The sequence below is a fragment of the Molothrus aeneus genome, chromosome 8 (genome assembly GCF_037042795.1).
Source record: "Molothrus aeneus isolate 106 chromosome 8, BPBGC_Maene_1.0, whole genome shotgun sequence".
NCBI lineage: Eukaryota > Metazoa > Chordata > Aves > Passeriformes > Icteridae > Molothrus > Molothrus aeneus.
Window position 1 is genome coordinate 8,648,178 of NC_089653.1, and position 20,682 is coordinate 8,668,859.

General features: G+C 47.1%; 3 protein-coding genes across 6 annotated transcripts in view; 1 reads left to right on the forward strand and 2 right to left on the reverse strand.

Moving 5' to 3' along the window:
• Window positions 1-702: 702 nt before the first annotated feature.
• On the reverse strand, window positions 703-6,201 carry LOC136559213 (cytochrome P450 2C9-like). Of its 3 annotated transcripts, none has more exons than XM_066554238.1 (9): window positions 6,022-6,201; window positions 5,528-5,690; window positions 4,903-5,052; window positions 4,438-4,598; window positions 3,858-4,034; window positions 3,217-3,358; window positions 2,723-2,910; window positions 1,437-1,578; window positions 703-1,158 (listed from the first exon to the last, which is right to left on the reverse strand). In XM_066554238.1, exons 1-9 carry the CDS (start codon window positions 6,199-6,201, stop codon window positions 977-979), a joined length of 1,485 nt encoding a protein of 494 aa, XP_066410335.1. In that variant the 3' UTR covers window positions 703-976. The 3 variants fall into 3 exon arrangements, with proteins under 3 accessions (XP_066410335.1, XP_066410336.1, XP_066410337.1); XM_066554239.1 differs by having other exon boundaries at window positions 3,858-4,025; window positions 4,429-4,598; XM_066554240.1 differs by lacking the exon at window positions 3,858-4,034.
• Window positions 6,202-9,870: 3,669 nt separating this feature from the next.
• On the forward strand, window positions 9,871-14,115 carry LOC136559613 (zona pellucida sperm-binding protein 4-like). The gene is given in 15 exon segments (XM_066554919.1): window positions 9,871-10,069; window positions 10,412-10,492; window positions 10,495-10,529; window positions 10,608-10,623; window positions 10,626-10,682; window positions 10,685-10,708; window positions 11,267-11,314; window positions 11,317-11,421; window positions 11,793-11,930; window positions 11,933-11,967; window positions 12,134-12,231; window positions 12,566-12,696; window positions 12,892-13,092; window positions 13,154-13,300; window positions 14,084-14,115. Coding segments are annotated over 15 exon segments (1,347 nt in total).
• A 4,282-nt stretch (window positions 14,116-18,397) lies between these two features.
• The window catches only part of LOC136559379 (uncharacterized), a 30,726-nt gene continuing 28,441 nt past the window's right edge, over window positions 18,398-20,682 (reverse strand). For both annotated transcript variants that reach the window (XM_066554554.1, XM_066554553.1), the window contains exon 9: window positions 18,398-20,558. The gene's annotated coding sequence lies outside the window, so the exon portion shown is untranslated. The remainder of the gene's footprint in view (window positions 20,559-20,682) is intronic.

A 20,682-nucleotide genomic window follows, 5' to 3' on the forward strand; every position in this document is an offset into this window, starting at 1 on the left:
ATGAAGATCAAGACAAACACAACAAACTGAACATCCAGACACAACCAAAGGCCACAGGAACAAAGAAGCCCAGGAGAAGGTAATCTGTCGTGGAATATTTTTATGAAAACCATCTGGCCTCTTACTGAAAGAATGGCACCAAATTGTAGCTGGAGGCAGAAATAAGAGACACTACCCTTTTCCTAAATTAATTAATTTTAATAAAGACCATCTAAATCCCTGCAGTGATACTGATGGTAGAAAAGAGGTGCCAGAGAGTTGGTTGCAGTCTCCAATGCTCAGGTAAGTGATCTCCTTGCAACAGGCTGCAAAAAGAATGAATACATTTTTTTCATTAGGCAGACAGGCTGCAGGACACCCTTCCCCTCCAGCACCATGAACCTTCCCGACTGGTGGTGTGCTGTGACTGCTCTGGAGCTCCTTGCAGGCAGCAGCATTGAGCACAGTGGGTGACAAAGGCAGGATCCTTGCCCAGGAGGGACAGCCCTTCCCACAGGCTGCTGGCCACAGGCTCTGCAGACCTACTCTGCAGTGCAGCAGCTGATGTGGGCACTGCCCCAACCCAAATTAAATAACAGTTCAAATCGTCATAAACAGATTTTTGTTTATTGGATCATTAATGTACACACATGCAGCACTCTCTATGTGCAAAGCCAGGTCTTGGAGGGGCACGTGCTGTGGGAGCAGCCAGGGGAGCTGTGCTGGTGAGAAAACCAACAGTGGCTGTTTGATGCAGCCACTGCACTCAATGATCCTGTGACAGAGCATCCATGCAAGAGGCTGCAATGTCACCCAGGGCCTCCTGCAGTGTGGTGGAGTTCTGGGAGGCTTCAGAGGTCTCTGCTTTGTGCCTTGTGTTTGGACTGCCTTTCTGAAGGCCTGGGAAAGGTGGGCCAGTGCTCCTGCTGTTGATTTTAGTAAAGAACATGTAAAGGAATAGCCAGTTTCAGGACACTGGAGAGTGGTTCAGTGCTTTTCAGCGGGGGACAGCACAGAGCTGGTAGGCAGGAGGTACATTGCCTGTCCCACTCAGAGTCGGGGTTATGTTGAGCTCCTGGGGGTTGACAACAGACTTCAAAGTAAAGTTCTGCAAGATGGTGGCTATGAGTAAGAATATCTCCATTCGTGCCAGGCCCTCTCCTGGGCATATTCGTTTTCCTGAAAGTGAAAGCAGCAAATAGAACTCAAATGGGAGTTTCTGAGTAGACCAGAGTTTGTGCTAAGCAGCTGCGTTGCACAGCTTTGTTTACTACGCACAGCCATAGCAGTGAGACAACTGTCAAAGTTACCAAGGACATTTTCAAGAGAAGAATTTGTTTACAAATGACCCCTGACAGTTTGGATGGATGTGTGAAGGAAGAACAGCAGGGAAAGGCAGGGTGATCACCAGAAGAGGAGGCTGACAGAGAGAGGAAAAGAGCAAACCTATGCCTTACCTGCTGAGAAGGGCATGAAGAATTCACTCTTCTTAAAGCTACCATTCTTATTCAAGAAATGTTCAGGATTGAACTCATGTGGATTTGGAAACTCTTTACTGTCATGGAGGACAGAAGTGAGGACGGGGAAAATTGTGGTGCCCTGGAGTAACACAAGAAGAGCAGAACGTGAAAGGTTGGCAAATGAGGTCACTCAATCTGCCTGCCAAGTTGAGACTGTGCTTCCCTGTATAACCCTACATGTGCCTTTTGTTTCCCTTTGGGGACCCTTCTTTAGAGGAGGCAGATTTAGGGAGACCCTACTGAATGTTATAGCAGTTGTTGGCTGCTCTTCCTGAATTCTCCCTGTCATCTCCAGAACATTCATTCTGACCTTGCTCTGGTCATCAGGGGACACCCCACCTAATTCTTCACTTTCTTGGTGTTTCACAATAATGACTTTGTAGATGCACCGTGTCCCTTCTTTTCTGCGAGTCCAAAATATCAAAAGCACACAAGGTTGTGGAAAAGAAGTTCCTGTAGAATTCCTCTGTCCTCACAAATTTCTCCTGCCACAATCCTCTACTTTCCCACTTCCTGGCCAGCCATTGACAGGGGCTGGAGTATTCAGCAGCAATGACACAAGAGTTCTCTCCTGGTGGCTGAGCAGTTCTCTGGGTCCTGCCTGATGATTTTACACAGAGAGCTGGAAATCACTCCACCAGCAGCCCATGTACTGCTGTTTCCCAGCTGCCCACATTCACCCAGAAGAACAACAAGCACTGCTGCAGTGGGTCAGGCCAAGCCATGGGCTGCTCTTGCCCACCAGCCTGCCTCTGGCAGTGCCCAGCAGAGACCGCCTCAGGAAGTGTGCTAGAACAGAGGCAACAGGTTTGGCTTGTTCCATTCAATGCAAACATCACCTACAGCATTTTGTGGCTCAGAGTCTTTCTGTGCTCAATAACCAGCAACTGACTTTGCTCCCAAGCATGTGCACAGGCTATCCTGGATGGTGGTGAGCTGCTTCTCAACTTTGCTGTCTTTTGTGTGCAGAATCACTGCTCTAGTTTGTGAACCTACTGTGCTTCTGCAAATATGTAACGTTGCAGAGCAAGGGAACAAAAGTGTTGGTCAGAGCTACTGTTTTAGTGTTGGCCCATGAGCATCAAGAAGAGAGTGCAAGTCAGCTCCAGCTGCCTGAGGATAAAACCTTCAGAAAGGACTGGGTGAAAACAAAATCATGCCACAACATTAACTTGTGGCTTGTAACTGACAGCCTAAGAACTGCTGAACTGGAGGGAGCTCACCTTAGGAATGACATAGTCTCTGAAGCTGGTGTCTTTGGTCACAGTGTGAGGGAGAGCCAGGGGGATAAGAGAGATGAAGCGCTGGATTTCATGGACCACAGCATCTGTGTAAGGCATCTGGGTCCGGTCAGCCACACAGGGTTTTCTTGATCGTCCTACTACCTGGTCAATCTCTTCTTGAATTTTCTCTGTCATGAGAGGCACAAATCATCAAATGGGTAAATAAAATGAAACCCATCCAAATAGGTTGCTGTAAACTACCAACAAATCTCAGATGGCAGGAGCATTAAGTTGATTTTGATGTTGACTGGAACACAGCTAACACTGCTGCCCATGCAAAGAAACTTCTATTGATTTGGCTAAATAAAGATGTGGACACAGTCAGATACCAGAGAGAGAGAGAGATAAAGGGAAAATCTGGGAGGAGGATGTGGTGTTAGTCATGTGCCCAGCCCAGAGGAACAGCTAGAGAAGAAGAGGTCACAAACTGGTACCTTGTATCTTTGGATATTTGAGAAGAAGCAGAAGCCCATATCGTACAGTGGTGCTTGTTGTCTCAGTTCCAGCAATGAACAAGTCGAAAGCACTTGTTATCAGGTTCTTCATGTGGAAACTGGAATTGGGACGACCTTTCTCCTAAGGAAAAGGCTTTGTTTTTTCCTCTGGCTGAGCTGAGAGAAGTGGCCCTTTCTCATGTCTTCCCAGACCTTCCTTTTCTTCTAGAGCTGTGGCCTTTCTCTGCTAAGGGGCCGCAGCCATCTGGGGTGTTGCAATGCAGCCTTGAGCAGTAAACTCAATACCAACCTCCTTTTAAGCTGTGCACTGAATGGCATTCTACTGCTTGTTTGCTGTGTCTAATGCTCTCCAGTGAAAGAACTGCAAGACCAGACTGAAAAGTCCCTGTGTTTTGGTGAAAGCAGAGGAAGCTCTCCCTCTCCAAACAATAGTGGTGGCTGGTGAGCACACAGACCCAGAGCTGTAAGCTCTAACACAGGCAGTATCTGGGGTATTGTTGCTGTTTTCCCATTGCACAGCTGACTGGGAAGGGGTCATCCCCATGTCTGTGTTACTTATGAGAGGGAAGGACTCAGCATAGGTGTGTTTGGGGACAAGCTGGGGCCTTCTGTCTCCTTACCTCCTGCATTTTGCTGAGGAAACAGTCGATGAAATCCTGAGGGGAATTGGGATCTAGGGAGGCTTGGTGCAACTTCACCTCCTCTGCTACAAAGGCTTTTAGAGCATCAAATTCTCCAAATATATTGTTGTGTGGGCCAGGCAGGTAGTCCATGATATTTGAGAACATCTGGTAGAGCTGGAAGGAAAGAGGAAAGTCCCTAGTATGATATTTGCCCCATCCTTTAATATTAACCAAATGCCCAGAGAAGCCACAACCCTGAGCCAAGCGTTGTGTAACTGAGCCTTGGCAGAAGGACTATGAGGCTGAGCAGTCTGGCAGGACTTGCTTAGAAGTAGTAGTAGTAGTAAGCTTAAGTGGAGAAGAAAGTTGTCCAGGGCTATTGGGAGCTATTGCACTTAGCTGGCAAAGCCAGTTCCAGCTTTGGTGAGGGAGTTTCTTACTCTTGAATGAAATGCCTTCAGTGCAGCAGAGCATTGATGGGGTCCTACTTAGAAGACTGAAATGGAACTTCATTGGGAAAGAGGCCTCCTGCTCCTCTGGAAGAATGTTGCCACTGTGAAATGCCTGCTGAACATACCTGTCCCCAGCGGGAGTTCATCATCTCAAAGATATTGTTCATGTTGTCCATCAGAGCCAGGAACTTCTTGTCTTTATAATCATATCGTTTCCCAAAGACAATGGAGCATATGACATTGGAGACAGCACAGCTCAGCATGAAGGTTGGGTCAAAAGCTGTTCCTGTGATTTCAGAAACGTTACAGACTATTAAAAAAAACCCCATGAAATGTTGTTTTTCTACTTATGGCTACTATGGGTAATCTGAACTGTGGTTGTTAGTGGAAATATCAGATCAGTCTCTGAGTGACACAGAAGTGTCCTCCAAACAGAACAGGACATGATCACAAAATTATTACGGCTTTGTAATGAAAGGTAGCTGGTGCATGGACCAAATCCTTAGGAACTTCATTCTATGCTAAAGAAGTGAGCTCTCTTAATAGAGCCTATTTTTTCAAACATAAAATATATTAAAAATGGATTGTACCCTTTGTTTTGTTGATCTCTTCCAGCAAGTAGTCAGATTCCTCCTGTATCCTCTCTTCAATGCTCCTCTTCCCCATTCCAAAGTTTCGCAGAGTGGTGAGAGAAAACCGACGGACTTGTAACCATAGCTCATTGTTGCTAAAAACAATCCCTACAGAGGAAGAAGGAAGAGGAAAGACCTGTCTTGGGCATGCTGGCTGTGAGATGAACAGTAGCTCATGGTGACAGTGAATCCTGTCCCTGGAGAGAACTGACATGGCAGCGTCACAGCATACTGTGGTTTGGAGGTTCTGTAGTCCAACTGTCTGCTTTTGGCCTTCTCCACTACATGCCAAACATCCTTGTGAATAATTCATCACTCATCCATACACAATTTCCCTTGCTGCAGCAGCTGCTGGCTGCCCCTTGTCATTTCCCTGCCCATCTTTGAGAGCAATCTGGCTCCCCTTCTCTGCCACCTCCCACCCTTTGAGTGGGAGTAACCTTCTCTGGCTTCCCCTCTCCAGGTGGGTTGCACCCAGCCCTTGCAGTTTTCCCTCCTGCAAGGTGCATTCCAGCTCTAATCTGCTGATCACATCCTCAACCCTTCTCTTCTCCTTCAGAAGGAGCTCGGTCAGCAAACATACCTAATCCATTGTTAGCCCTGTCTCCAATTGGCATGTGTCCCCTGGCAGCAAACTCGTCTGCACGATCGACCAAGGCTTCTTTCACCACGTCATATCCGTGCAGCACCACCACTGGGTCAGAGCCCAGGTGCACTGTGAACACGGGTCCATACTCTTCACTGAGCTGTAAAAGTGCAAGAGAGAACATGGCCATAGAGCAAATAGTGAGGAAGAATGGGAAAGTCTCCTTGCTGCTGCCTCCCACAGCAGGCAGTTAGCCTCACACATTGGTAACATCAAGATTTGGGTCTCTCATGATAAATGTGGCTGTGCAGATGGGTCCCACTTATCAGGCCCTAAACAACATGGCAACAGCAATGAGGGAAGCAACTGCAATCCCCATGACTTTTCTGCTCCTCTGGAATTGCAAGTCATTGAGCCATAGCCACAGGCTGACCCCACACACAGGTCCCACAGATTTCTCACCCAAAGCAGAAAGACAGAAGTGGCCTTACCTTCTGGAGGGTTTTGGCCAAGTTACTTGGTTTCACCTGCAGCAGGTTGCCTAGAATGGGAAGGGGAGCTGGTCCTGGAGGCATCTTCCCCTTCCCAGACCTTCCTTTCCATGCTGCAAAGGAGAGCAGGCAAGCAATGCAAACCAGGAGGACAACAGTGGCTCCTCCCAGGAGCTCCATTTTCGTCTGTGGCTCAGGAGGGAGTGACTCTGGCTGTCAGAATCTGAGTTTATATCCCAAAGGTCTGTGTTAGTTCAAGAGCAGGTTTTGGGTCACATGGCTGAGTCAGTCAATGTTTACTAGTCAATCATTTGTTAGATTGCCCTGTGTTATGAAACCAAGATTTTATTGGTATTAATTACTCATTGAAGTCACACCTTATCTCAAACAACTGCAGAAGCCAACAGAGATTGGGAAATCTGTAATGTGCTCATAAAACTTGTTTTCTTTTATCTATACTTAAAGAAATCATGGTCGGGACACATTGTCATTCTGAGGCACTCACAGACATTCACTGTCACAAGAGCATCTTCCAAGTACTTCAGTGACATTTGGGTTTTCTGTTCTTCCGTATTGATTGTGTAAGCCCTCAGTGGTGTGAGCCATCCTTCATTGTTCCTGAAATCTTCCTGATGTCATTAGTAAACTTCATACTGCATGTTATTTGCTAAAGGACAAGCTACTGTATTTTCCTCAGCAATTGCACAGCAGTGGCCCAGTCTCTCTCCCTAGGGGTGTCTGGCCTCACAAGAGAGGAGAGTATAAAATATCTATCCAGCAAAGCTAGAAAGGTCTCCAGACATGACAACAGACAAGAAAGGACTTGCTGGGTGAGACAAAATTAAGATGTAAGAAAAGGGTACGAGACCTTGAGACTCTGACCTCTTCAAGGGCTCCTAGAGGAGAAAAAAAAAAAAGCACAGAGAAGAGAGAAACCCAGAACTTGAGAGAGTCTCTGGGAAATGGCTTCCCAAGCTGGGACAGAGGTGCATTTGTCCAAGGCTGGGTATAGGCCATTGCAACCTGGCAACTTGTCCTTGCTCTTACCAAAGCAGCTCACCCAACCTACAGCTGGAAGCTGGCATGCACAGGTTCTTGTTTTCTTGATGTCTGACTCCACTATGAGGAACTAGTGCCCTGGAAGTTCCCTAGGTGCTCTGGGAGACAGCAGAGCATGTTGGCTGCGTTGCAAGGGCTTAAAAAAGAGCTGGAGGCTTCCTGCCCAAGATTGCCCAGGGCCTGCGTACCAGTGGGGTCCCAAGAGCAGTGGCAAGGGCTGGTAGAAAACCCTCAGGGCTGTGCTCATCTTGTTCAGTCTGACCTTAACCCTCTGTCTCTCCTGAACTGTGACACATTTGCAGGCAAAACTGATCAGAAGGTGTTGCAAGGATAGGGGATGTGGGACTTGGTGGGAATTAGCAAGAGGCCTGGCTGAATTGAGTGCTTTGTTGGGGCATGCTGTGTTTGCTGCACAGCAGTGTGTTAAGGTGAGTTTCCCTTCCACTTAGAGGAGCTAGTGAAGATCTCCATCCCTTGCAAAAGTTTTTGTACCTTCCCTACAGAAGGGAGTTCTAAGTCATCCTTGTTCTCTTGAATGGGTGCAATAATTTTCTAGTTGTTAATTTTAAATCTTATTTTACTTCTTCGAGAGCCATACTCAATGCTTTGGTGGAAAAACCAAATTGCCAACAACTTTTGGCTAGTTGCTGGTCTGCTGGGCAGAATTCCTGCATCAGCTCAGATGCTGCCAGGGTAGTTGATGGAAGTTCATGTAGGTTCATGGACTTTCATCTAATGAATGTAAAGTTCATGAGAGTTTGCACTTTGACATGAGGTAGCTGCCAGCTAGCAGCGTTCATGACCTTACCACCTTGTCTACAAAGTTCCCTTTTGCCCATGGCACTCATTGGTCAGACTAACGGTCCACAGAGAGGTTTTCTTCACCTACTTTCATCCTCTGCATGTCCTTCCTGTCTGTGGTGGTCTTGGCTGCTGTATAAACTGGTGCTTACAACTGGATCACTGGAATGCATGAGAATGATCAAATGGGTGAGGAAAAGATTTCTGAGGAAGAGAGACCTGCTTGTTTCATTTCAGCTAGGCTGCTTTCCACTTTCCATTTTCCATAACAACTTCTTTCAAATAAAGCATTTAATTTCCCTGAATTTCAGGCTTACCTGAAGAGCCTCCCATCCCTACAGGATCAAACACAGCTATTTGGTGTCTGTGTAGGAACTAGGAAAGGACAGTTACCTGAAACTGTTCTCAGCACAGGTACTCCTTGGCAAATCTACAGCACTTCTGGGGTTCTTTCATGTAGAATTATTCTTCAAGTCCATGTAAACTTTTCTTTTTATCATCATAAGTATTGATGGGTTAAAGTATAATAAAAGTTCTTCCTTATAGCTCCAAAGTACTTTACTGATTTTTACCCAGTTATCAGCAGGTAATGCAGCCAAAAGAAGCATTTGGCTGTCATTCAGTGATGATGTGATTGGGGCATACACAGTGCTCAGCTTCTAAAGAGATGAAGCCTTCCTCCCTGCCAAAGTCCAAATGCTTTCCCTGGTGTCTCTCCTCTGTTGCTGCCTGGTGCCCTGGCAGGCACTGTGGGGAGCACACTTGGTTCATGAGGGCTGCTCAAGCCTCACCTACACAGGCAGCCTGCCAAGATCCATTGCCTCTGTCTCCTGTTGTGCACAGCTGCTGACAAGGTCTTACACTTTGTGGAGCAGCCATCCTGGTTGGTGCATGAAATTAGCAGAGGTAGGCATAGTGACCTTCTTGACCAGCTGGGACCATGGCATCTTGTACAGCTGTGCAGCAAAGATGGGCTGTGGGCTGAGGTGGAAGGGCAAAAGAAATGCCTCCCTCAGACTCAGCTGCTGCCCACCCACCATGCCTGTGATGAGGGCTGGCTGGGGCCAGGGTACTGATGCTGTACAGTGCTGTGCAGACATCCAGGAGCTGGAGGATCTGCTAAATGGCAGAAGTGTAAAGACATTCACAGTTCCATGGCATGAATGCAGAAACATGCGTGGAAAGATGGACTATGAGGCATTCGCTGCCTGATGTGTGGCTGGGGAGGACACCCTCCAAGATACCTTGCACTTACAGGCAGGCAATGGTTTCTGGCAAGCGGAGTTTTCTCTGGGATCACAGAAGCTCCCCTTGCCTGTGTTTCAAGCCCAGCTCAGGGGCCCACCTGCCACTTTTTAGAGGTAGGGATCCCAGAGAGCATCCTGCCACTTAGCAGCCAGGTCTGAACCAGTCCTGCAACTATCCCCACACAAACACACTGCAAACAGGGCTGTAAGTCCACAGCCAAGAGTGTTTATGGGGAATCACCACTGTTTAGGTGTGCAAGGCCTTCTGAGCTAGATGATTTCTCACAGATTTTATGTGGAGGGCTCTTTCTGTGCTTTTGTGTCAGCACCCTGTGTCTGGCATTTGAACCCGTATAATCTTTAAAAGAATAATAGAGCATTGTCATTGTTTCTTGCACTCATGCCATGTATTGAGCAATTAGAGCAGCAATAGGGCGCATGGGGAGAAGCAACCAGATTTCCTACGTGTCCCAGCTGTGGGAAGAACTCAGGGTAGGAAAGAAGTTTTGAAGACACTCCTGGGGCTCTACAGTATGAATACAGACCCATCTCTTAACATTAGTTCAACTCTTGCCCTTTGATTTTCTTCAAAGAGCGCCAGCAGACTCCACTGAGTTCAGGTGAGGGCAATGGGAGGTGTTAAACTGCTGGGGTGGGCCCACCTGGGCACTTCAGGGATTTCTGGTCCCAGCTGGCTTCACAATTTAAAAGGACTAGGCTAAGAGCCTAGCAAGAGAGCAGGATGGGTGTTGTAGGGTGGTCTTGGGCTGCATCAGGAGCTATGCTCTTCTGGGTGTTTCTTGGCCCCCTGGCTTTGGTTCTGGGGGCTCCTATCAGTGTTTTTTCTGATCCTACCCTGCTGACTTGTGGCCAGAAATGCTTACACCTCACCTTACCACCAGGCTGGGAAGGGAATGTTTCATTTGTGCTGACTACATGGGGTGAGGCAATATCAAGAGGCATTTTTAGCCATATCTTTGCCCAAATGCAGAGATGCATGGAAGGAGAGGAAAGGAACAGATTTTGATGTGCAGTGCTGTTGTACTTTACTGAAGTTCTGTGCATCTTGCAAAATCTGGAGGCTGTTTATATGACACAGCAGTCAAGGACTTGGTGAAGTGCTGTGTCTGGATCTAGATGTCTTGGCTGCTGGATTCTCTCACTGCTGTTACAGACCCTAATATTGTCTAGGTTCCTATTTCCTACAGAAAGGTAGGATTGTAGTGGGTCTAATCTGCAATGTGGGACTCTGAAGGCCCTGCTGCTGTGTCCTCTTTCCCTAGATACTGAAGGGAAGGCACATGTTCTGCAGAATGGCTCTGGCTGTGGGCTCTTGGTATCTGGGACTCCAGAAGGCTCCAGGAAAATATCTCTTATGCAGGCTGTTATGTCTTTGAGGGGGTGAGTGGCCTTAGGGATTCTGCTGGGACTGTAACTACTGCTGCTCTGGCTGTCCTGACTGGTGTGGCTTTTTCCTAGGGTCACAATTACCTTATACAGTTGGGCTTGAAGGAACAGATGCTGCTGGGCAAAAGGTTCTTCATGAAGAGACTGCTCAGGGTGCCCTGTGGACCTTCCTGGTAAGATACAAGCACCTATCAGAATCTTGTGGTGATCAGTACCATTCCTTTCAGATGGCTGCTCCTAGTCAGTTTGGGGGCTAGGAAAGGAGACTTACTGCTGTGCAGAAATGTCCACGAAAAAAGGTTTGGACATAGGGGCCACCAAGTTGCTAAGGACTTGTGCCTTTCTGCAGGGTCAGCAGGTGAATATGTACATGGTGTCTCCCAGCCATATTCTGGCTACATGAGTTCAGCAAGTTCAGTGAATTAACTGGAGACTAGGTACAATGATTTCCTTAATTACCATGAGTCCATCTAGAAAGCTTTATCTTGACAGATCCAATGTAGGTCCAGTTTCCTGTACATGGCCTCAGGGGGAGTCTCTGCTCCATGGAAATGTGGGTCCCTCCTGAGCAGGCTTCCATGCCAGATCCAGGCCATGTGTCTGACCCTCACCTAACTCTCACTTCCCTTGATTTGTGTGCAGAATCACCAGGACTCCTTCAACCAGTGTCCTTCGTGTCTTTATCCCCCTGCTCTTGTGCTTTATCTGCAAAGACCTGATGTTTTTTCCAGCCCTGGATGCTCCAAGCAGCCGTGTCTGTCTGGCCGTTCCCAGCCAGGCTGGCTGCCGTGTGCCTCCCTGCCCATCAGCCAGGGAGACTGTGAAGCACGAGGCTGCTGCTATGACCCCAGAGACAGGGTGAAACCTTGCTACTTTGGTAACACAGGTAAGCCTGAGCACCTGTTCTCCCTCCCTCCTGAGCCGCTTCAAAACAGGATTTCTCATTTTACTGGCAGGGCAAGCCAGCACTTGATGTGTACCACTTCTGCAGGTGGCTCAGGGCTATGTTTTTGGCTGCCAAGAATATCATGTCCCAGTCAAGTGTCCAGCATTTTCCACTCTATTGCAACACACCTGGTTTTATGCCCAGCATCGGTGTTGTTGTTGGCTGCACTTGTCTTGCCATACTTAGCACTTGTTTTGTGGGTTAAAGGCAGGACATCTTGCAGGACTTGCTGGTCTTGTCTTGGTTGTGATGTTAGAGCATCCTTCCCATCTCTCTTATCTCTGAGCTCAAGACTGATTCTTTTTCTCCAGTGACAGCTCATTGCACACCAGATGGCCAGTTTTCCATTGCTGTTTCTCGAGCTGTCACCCTGCCACCTGTTGCCCTGGACTCAGTGCAACTGGCCAGTGGACACAGTACTGGCTGTGTCCCTGTCCTAACAAACAAGGCCAGTTTCCACTCTCTGCCCGTGGCACTACTTTTCAGGTAAGAGCTGCAGCTGTTGCTAGGCTGGAAGAGCTGGAACAGCCTGCCATGGCTTTGGCTGCTCAATGGACATCCTACGGACTTCCACAGGCCAAATGCTGTTCTCCAGCCTCATACTGATCCAGCCTGACTTTACCACAGTGATGGTGCCTATCTGTCATTCCAGATGAATGCAGACCAGGCCATATATGAGAATGAGTTGGTGGCAAGCAGGGATGTGAACACTGGGAGCCTTGGCTCTGCCACTAGGGATAGCATTTTCAGGTATTACCGTGGGGCTGATGTTGCTGGGTGTCCCTGTGTTCAATGTCACTAGAGATATTCCTGCTCGTCACAACCTCTGATTTCACATGAGGGCCCTGGAGTAGGTTAAAGACCAGTGTATCTCTAATTAGTAGGAATGAAGCTGGAATTGATCAGTGACAATCTGCAGATTCTCAAATCTAAACACTAAAGAGAATTTCAAGTATTTGTTAAAAGGAAGTGACAGAAGGGGATATAAGTAATTAAAGCAGATGATAGGTTGCTGTATTGGAGAAAGGGGATATCAGAGTGGCTTTTCTTATTTGCCTGATTTGGAGCTTTCCTTTCCCACCAGGTTACATGTCCGATGTACTTATTCCATCAGTGGGAGCTCCATTCCCTTGAGTGTTCAGGTCTTCACATTGCCACCACTCCCTGCTGTGTCCCAGCCAGGTCCTCTGTCTTTGGAGCTGCGTGTTGCCTCAGGTAGGAGAGGTTTGCAGGACCTGCTCAAGGCTCTCAGAGCAGGGCTCTGGTCTCTGATGTGTAACAGTGGAGTATTGATGGGTTAACCCAGCATTGCTTCCCTGCCATGGTGGGAACTTACTGATATGGCTCTAAAGGATGCCTATTCCTGCTTCTTGCTGCTCTTAAATGGCTCTTGGGTTTCTTCTGTCCCAGATGGAAGCTATACTTCCTACTATATTGACAGTGACTATCCTGTTGTGAAGACTCTGAGAGATCCTGTTTATGCAGAGGTCAAGATCCTTCAGAGGACAGACCCAGACCTGATTTTAGTTCTGCACCACTGCTGGGCCACACCAAGCACCAACCCCCAGCAACAGCAGCAGTGGCCAATTTTGGTGGATGGGTAAGTGACTTGTAAAAACTTTGGGTCGATGGAATAACTTGCTCTTTTTCACTGCTTACCTTTCCTCCTCAGGTGCCCCTTATGCAGGCGACAACTATCAGACACAGCTGATGCCTCCAAGTTTCACCTCAGGACTACTATTGCCCTCTCATTACCAGCATTTCACTGTCTACACATTCACCTTTGTGGACTCCACTTCCCATGAGAAACTCTGGGCTGGTAAGATCCTGTCCTGCCTGCCTAGTTTCTTACTGAAGTAAAATGTGTGAACAATAAGAATCACTTCATGACTATGAGTCTCTTGGCCTCCTTGGGGGAATGGGGCAAAGACTAGGAAGATCTCCTGCTGAAATAGAAGGGGAGAAGTTAATGCCAAAAACCTCATTCCCTGAAGTGAATGTGATAGAGTTAAGAGACATCACTTTTGGAGTGTGACAGAAAATGTGACTACTAGAAGGATAGTAGTGTACCTAAGCAAGTGCTAGTTTGTCTGGTGAATTAGCTTAGGGTGTGTGCTCTAGCTACACTAATCAATATTCTCTAAACTACATTTCTTGCCCAAAATGACTTGGAAATAAACTTTGAGTACATTTTGAAGCATCTGGGCTCTGAATCTCATTGAGCCCCTCCAGTTAAGTCACATGAAATTCACCCTGCCGTGTACTGTTTGCTCAGCTCTCCTGGGATCGACTAATACCCAAAATTGGTCTCAGCTGTACTTAACAAGGTTCCCAGTGAAGTGGTGCCCGGGCAGCAGTATTGCAGGTGTCAGGGAGAAGTGCTGTAATGCCGGATTGGCCCGAGCTTGAAAGTGTATGGTGTAAAGGTTTCAAAGCTGCCTTGGAGCGGACAGCAGAGGGCTCCAAGGCTACAGGCCGGGTGTTAAACAAGCCGAACAGACCTTTCTGCTTTCCCCCTTAAGGACCAGGCCCATGGTATGGAGCTACCTCTCCTCTTAGCAGCCCGTATGGTGCTGTGGCTTTGAATTTGTCCCTAAAACAGTGTTGAAAGCAGATGTTCTTGCTGACTGCTGAATGGCACTTGCAGAACACCAAGACCTTCTCTTCATTCTGCTGTCTCTCAACCCCAAGTGAGTAGGCATGGGACAGGCTAGAATCTGGGAGGCAGCAGAGCTGACTCAAAGTGGCCAAAGGACTATTCCATGCTTCATGATTTTATGCTCAGCAGTGTAAACTTTGGGGGATTTCATCTTCCAGTATAGTTGATGCCCCAACTGCCTGGGCACTGACCTGCCTGTAGGAGCAGGGTAGGTGACTTGCTTTTACATCACTTGTGCTTTAGGTCTTTTCTTCCCTCTACTCCTCTCCTTCACTTCTTTAACTGTCTTTTCTCTCCAGCTACAGGTTTTCTTGCTTTTGCTCTTCCTATTCTTTTTCTGCCCTGCTGGGGCAGAGTAGGGGGAGTAAGCAGCTGCGTGGGCGCTTAGCTACTGGCCGGGGTCAGTGCAGCACGCTAGGATATCACCAGGCCCCAGACAGTGCCTGAGGGATTTCAGGCTGTGTTCCATTTCTCTCTAGGTGTACCTGCACTGCAGTGCTTCCGTGTGCCACCAGTCTGTAAAGGAGTCCTGCATCCCCTCTTGTCCTTCCAGAGTCAGTAAGTGTCGTGTCCTGGCCTTCTGCTCCCTAGCCAAGGGGCAGCAAGGGCCTAGTCTCCCAGCTGGGGAGGAGGAGTCATGTAGCCCATGGAGTAATTCCCTTAAGGCATGGACAGCTTGAGAAAGCATTTCCTGCTCCTTTCCACTGACTAAGGGCTCTTCTTATGCCAAAAAGACAGAGGTCTTCATGGGCTCTTAGCTCTATGTGGGCTCACATGGAAACTGTGCCTTCAGCACTTTCCGTGTGTTGGGAAGCTGACTTGAACAAAGTTTGCTGACCTTCAGATCTCTACCTCTTCTTACCTACAACCTTCATGTTGCTCTGTAGGGGGTAAAAGGAGTGCTGAGCCTCCTTTTCAGGAAGGTCCTTCCCATGTCTCCAGCAAAGGCCCTGTGATTTTCCTCCAGCATGAGCTAAGACAGGACGCAGCCAAGGATGGCCTTGGTAAGTGTGGCAGCAGAGCAGGAGAAGGGGCCTGGTCTAAGGCTTTTCTGCAGAAAGGCTGAGCCCCTCAGGCATCCCTGTGCCTCCCTGGGAGCATTCATTGGGGTGTCTCTCCCCACAGGAGCGGCTGTGCATGCTGCAGCCCCTGGGCTCTGGGATTTGCTGCTGTGGCAACTGGGACATCTCTGTGTGTGGTGCTTGTGGTTTCTGTGCTGTGGCAAAGGAAGGTGTCAGCCATGCATGAAATCAATGGATTACAATAAAGTGACTGTCAAACCAGTTTGTTTGGTGGGACCTCTTCCCCTGGAGACCCTAGCTGTAAGAATTTATTTGCAAGGCAAAAACTACTCCAGTGGCTGTGCAAGCTTTCCAAATGCTCTGAATTCATCTCACTCTGGAATTCTTCTGCGTTTGCTGTTACTTGTCTGCCATAGACAAACTGGAGACCTTGTCAAGGCCTGGGCTGCAGACTGAGGCAGGATTGCTGCTGGGTGATGTTGGCATTTCTGTTAATGAATATAGTGGCTTTTAAAAGTAGTGACCTAGACTCCATTCCAACACTGAGCAGAAGTACACCAAAGCTCACTCAATGCAGATCCTGCAGCTGCTTCTCTGGAGATGCAGAACAGTTATTTTGACTCTGCTGAGGAGCTGGGACTTGCCAACTTGTCCCTAAGTCACTAGGTAAGGTAGGGCTGTGCTCATGTGGCAGGACTGGAAAGCAAGAATGCCAAAGCACTACAGAAATGGGCCTTGCTAATGATGCTGTGCATGAATTTGCCTTTCTTGCCCTAGAAACAGAAAAGGGTAGGTGGCATTTTTCTGGTGAATGAAAACATGGAAACTTCATATCAACTGGAAAAAAAAATAAAAGGGCCTAGGTGGTCTGAAATTCAGGGAGAAAAAAATCTACTTAGAGCTACTCTTAAGCTTTAATGTGACAACAGGCAGTTAGGAGTCTTCAGTGGTCTTGGATCAAGGCTAATTTGACATCGCTGTTAGCATACTAGTGCTATTCTTAATTTTTAACTTGATTCTTTTAGATGAGAAAAAAACCTTGCCTTTTTGAGCATCAGGGGTGGTTCAGTGTGGTGTTGTCAGTCTCAGCAGCTGGGCAGCATCCCTCTTGGCTTTCTGAAGTCCTGGCTGAAAACAGTACAGCAGAGCTCTCCAGGCAGTAGAGGGGAAACGGGGCTCCACCTCCTCCTTCCTGCCCAGCCTGGGGCAGCTCTGGTGCTTGCACTTACACTGATATCTGCTTATAGCTGATGGGGTAGTCCTTGAGGGGAAGGAAAAATACTTTTCCCTTTTTTCATCTAAGGCTTAATTAGAAATTCTTCCTGTTAAGGGCAGGAGAGAAGCCTTAATTGTACTGCTTTGGGGCCTTTAAAAGGGAGGATTAGCACTTATACGTGGAAGAAAAGAACTGATCAGTAACTTGCTTGAGGCAGTAGATGTTGTTCTTTTTAATTAGGTTCTGTTGATCGTGTGTGATTGGAGCGTGTTAATGAGTGGTGGGATTCCTTTCCTATTCCAAGAAACTTCAGGAGTAATTTTATGTTTTTATTTTTCTAGTAGGAATGCTTTTCCCTGCTACTGTCAGGATAACCAGTGATCTTTGTCTTGTGTGCTTTCAAAATCTAACCAGATGAAAAGACTGTTCCGAGTTGTACGGTGGGAAGGAGAAGGAGATCACGGGCAGGAAAAAAACGTCATCTGAAGACAGGTCAAACAGCCTCTTACTTTGGAGCAGGCTTCTGGTAACTAAATGACCTCGGTACAGGTGGAGCTCTGTCTGGAAAAGCTGAGTGTCAGCTCATAATGTGCCTCATGACAAGTCTTTAGTAGCAGTCTGTAATGTTATTTAACTGGGTAGTTAGAGGAGTAATATAAACCACACCTTCTCAGTGCACCAGGCAGGGTGCTCTGGCACTGGTCTTAACTGTGTGCGTGTAAGCCAAGACCTAAACACCTCCTGCTTGCTACTGGAACTTTCCTTTGCCCCAGTAAGGGAAACAGAAATAATTGCTTAGAGAGCTCAGATGACTGTGGGGATGCTGAAGGGGCTGTGAGAGTCAAACCTCTGCTGCTGTCTGTTGGGTTACTGAACCATCCCAAAGTGGCAGGGAGCTCTGGGTGTGTATCCTGTGGGAATTGCAGAGAGTCCCCTGCAGGCACTGTGCCTTTTGGTGCAGAGCTGTGTGTAGGAGGCTGGTATGATTCTTAGTGTAGGGTATGTGCAGTGCTAAGTGGAGGTGGGTGAGCAAAGGAATAAACTTAATTTCCTTATCCACGCTGGGGAGTCTTCTGTGTTTAAGGCTTGCTACTTGGTCCTCAGCTGGCAAGAAGGCTCTGAGCAGCAGTGAGATGGGAGTTGCTCTTCTGAAGCACTGGTATAGGGTGAAAGACAACCCAGAGATTTCCTCCTCTGTTGCACTGGCCCTGTGTTCACTGCCTGTTCTCCAATGCCACTGGGGTGTTAGTGGCTCTCATGGTTCCTGTTATTTACTTCTGCAAAAGTGTATTATTTCCCTTCTACCTCCACAGATGCACTTCTGTCTAACTTGTTTTCTAGGCCTCTTTTTAGTTGAGTTTCACTGACTTTTCACCATTACTTTCTTTTGAATATCTGTGTGTAAATTCTTGTGCCAGCACCCTCTTTAGCTTCACTATGTATCACCTGGTTATACAGTTCAGTTAAAGCTGTTGGGGGGTGCTGTACACAGTGCCTTAGACACCTGCTGGGGGAAAGGAAGCTGCTCTGTCCAGGAGGCTGCTGCTGGCTGGGAATCAAGGCTGAGGAAGAGCAGCCAGGAGGCCAGCTAGGATCTGTCATTTGAGGCTGTTGTGCAGTGCTGCTACCAAATCCAGATTTTCAGAACGGAACCCCAGTGCTGAGCAGCAGCACACTTTGCCCCAGTGCCTTCACTGATTCTTCTTGGAAGTGCCGTGTGTGCTGCCTGTCTGTGGAAGCAAAGTCCAGCAACATCACCTAATACAAGGCTGCTCAAAATTAACATATGTGTTTTGTGATACCTGAACTTTCAAAAGCCTCTCCTCACCCTCTAGATCTTTGAGAACAGCACCTGCTTCCAAAGAGCAAACTTGCTTCTTTGCCAAAGCTAAAGACGGCCTTTAAAAGCTTGGAGGTAACAATTCCTTTCTTGACTAGCTATGCTCACCTGATACCCTAAAGGTGTGGCGGTTGCTATACTACAAGCCAGGTGTTCATTAATAAAATATCTGAAAACAATTACCATAATAGTGATACTTTTATTAAACTTCTTATGCTTGGATTACAATGGATCCTGGAGTGGAGAACTATACAGTATGTTACACATTATAAATATACTTATTTCTGAAAAATACATGAACATATTTAACATAATGCTATAATAAAGAAGAGTGCTAGTTTATCTTAGTTAAAAAAAAACCACCCAACAAACTTATACCATGAATAGAGAGGGTTGTAGAAAATACCAGCTCACGATGCTATGTCTTAAAAGACTTTAAATTCAGTTTGCACTGATTCACATTCTGTACAGTCACTGTAAAAAAGCTGGAGGGCTAATGGAGGTTGTAAGTTAATGAAGGATTTTTGTCCCCTGTATTTATGGACATATATACAGAATATTCACAGAATAATCAAGTCATAAATCCTTCTAGCTTTGGATGAAGCTAGCAAGATATACAGTGAATAACCAAGTCCTGCAGCAGCAGCTACAGCTGAAATATTAAACACAGCACCTACTTTAGGGTGCCAACCTTGAGTCAGCACAGCCTTTTTTTTCTTTTTAATGGGTATTTGGGTTTGGGCTGTGGGGTTTGGTCATTGTGTTTGTGGGGTTTTATTGAGATGCTAAGTAACAACAGTGGCAATCCTTCTGGCTACTTGAACCCTGCCCTCACTCATCCCTGCAAACTATACTGGCCCTGGAATGGCATGGCTGAGATGCTCTGAATCCCAGAAAAGATCCTGTTCTGGTTTGGAGGACTTCAATGGTTCCAGCTGATGTGGATGAGCAAGGGAGAAGCATCTGTTATGGAAAGACTAAGCCTGCTGAAGCTGATCATTCCTGCCAACTTGTCAAATCTTGGTTCTCAGGCAAGTTGGGGTTGGGGAGGGATTTTTAATCAGCAATTGCTTGACTTGTAATTATATTATAATTAATGGGGTAGAACAATCCTTTATCAAGAGGCAATGTTAGTTTACTTAAATCTTTACCCCATGTGTATTAATTACTTTGCTAGTACTAATAAGAGCTAAGTGTGCAGAGACCTCTGCAACCATGGGACGTTCAGAAGCGTGCACTGCCTGTTCCTTGAGTCAGGAAGCAGTGGACATGTAGGCAGCCACCACACACAGTCATGGTGTTTCACAGTTGTTAGTGTATCCCAAAAGAGCACCAGTTTATAAAGGATGTATTTGAATTTCTTTCCCTTGTAGCCTTGCTCTCCTCAACTTTTCCCAGTAGAGAGAGAGAGCAGGCAGAGCCATACAGCAGCATGACTGCTCCACCTACAGCCTCAGGCCCCCACCTGCACAAACAGAGCACTTCAATGGGACTTAAACGTAGGAATTCAAGCCTGGTGTCCTGTCCCCCATCAAAAAAAGAGAAAGAGATTGATTACACGATGGCTGGGGCAGAGGCTGCCCTGGATGCTCATCCAGTCTCTTGAAAGGCTAATTCCTGCAGTGCTGCTTACTCTGGTCTTTACAATGAGCGTGTACTATGCCAGCTTCTGTGCCAGGTAGCACCAGAGTCCAGGGACCCCTGCAGAAGGAGCAGGCCCACAGGACAGGAAGCTAGTAGTGGATTCAGGAATGACCTCAGCTTTACATTCATTGTTTTCCTGTTGGATTCCAGTGAAATGGCACAGCTGGCTATAGGCTGCTCTGAAGGGAGGAACTGTGCTGGGGACAGAGACTGCAACTCAGGTTCCCAGAGGGAGGAGGCTGTCCTTTCAACAGCCACTTCTGCTCTGGGCAATGAGTCTCTGGCACTCCTCCAGATGATGCTATGTCCCATAAAGCTAATGTTTATTTCAGCTGGAGAAGTCCCCAGAAAGTAATGATAGTTTTAAAGCTTTGGTGTTTCAGGTAATTCTGTTCCCAACCCAGAGAAGAGGAAGAATTTCCAAATCTTAAAAGTCCCTGTTGCTTGTGTTGCCAAGATGCTAACAGCAATTTTCATCTGTGGCTTGACTTTTTAAAGTACACTTCAGATTTAGGAGCGAAGCCATATGTAGTTGAGCATGTATCTGCCCACAGACCCTTCTCAACATCCCCCTTCCCTCTTTCCCTTCCAACATTCAATTCAGAGTTGCTCTGTTGACAATTGTAGGATGTAGATTGCACAGAGTAACCCCGGGATTCTTGATTTTGTGTCCTTTGGTGTTCTCGCCTTGACTTTCTGAAACAGAAACGTGCAGTGAATGTGAGATTAGAGAGAGTTTCTCTGTATTTTTAGCCTGTGGGCTGAGTTGGTAAGGTAGAAGATGAAGCTGAGGCTGGTTTTCTTTTAGTCTTTATTAGGG

Excerpts from the sequence above, each read along its gene's own strand:
- LOC136559213 (XM_066554238.1), bottom strand. The coding sequence starts at position 6,201 with ATGGAGCTCCTGGGAGGAGCCACTGTTGTCCTCCTGGTTTGCATTGCT. Across the intron at positions 3,359-3,857 it reads TCCTCAGCAAAATGCAGGAG|GAGAAAGGTCGTCCCAATTC; the intron begins GTAAGGAGACAG and ends CCTTTTCCTTAG. Across the intron at positions 1,579-2,722 it reads GAGACTATGTCATTCCTAAG|GGCACCACAATTTTCCCCGT; the intron begins GTGAGCTCCCTC and ends GTGTTACTCCAG.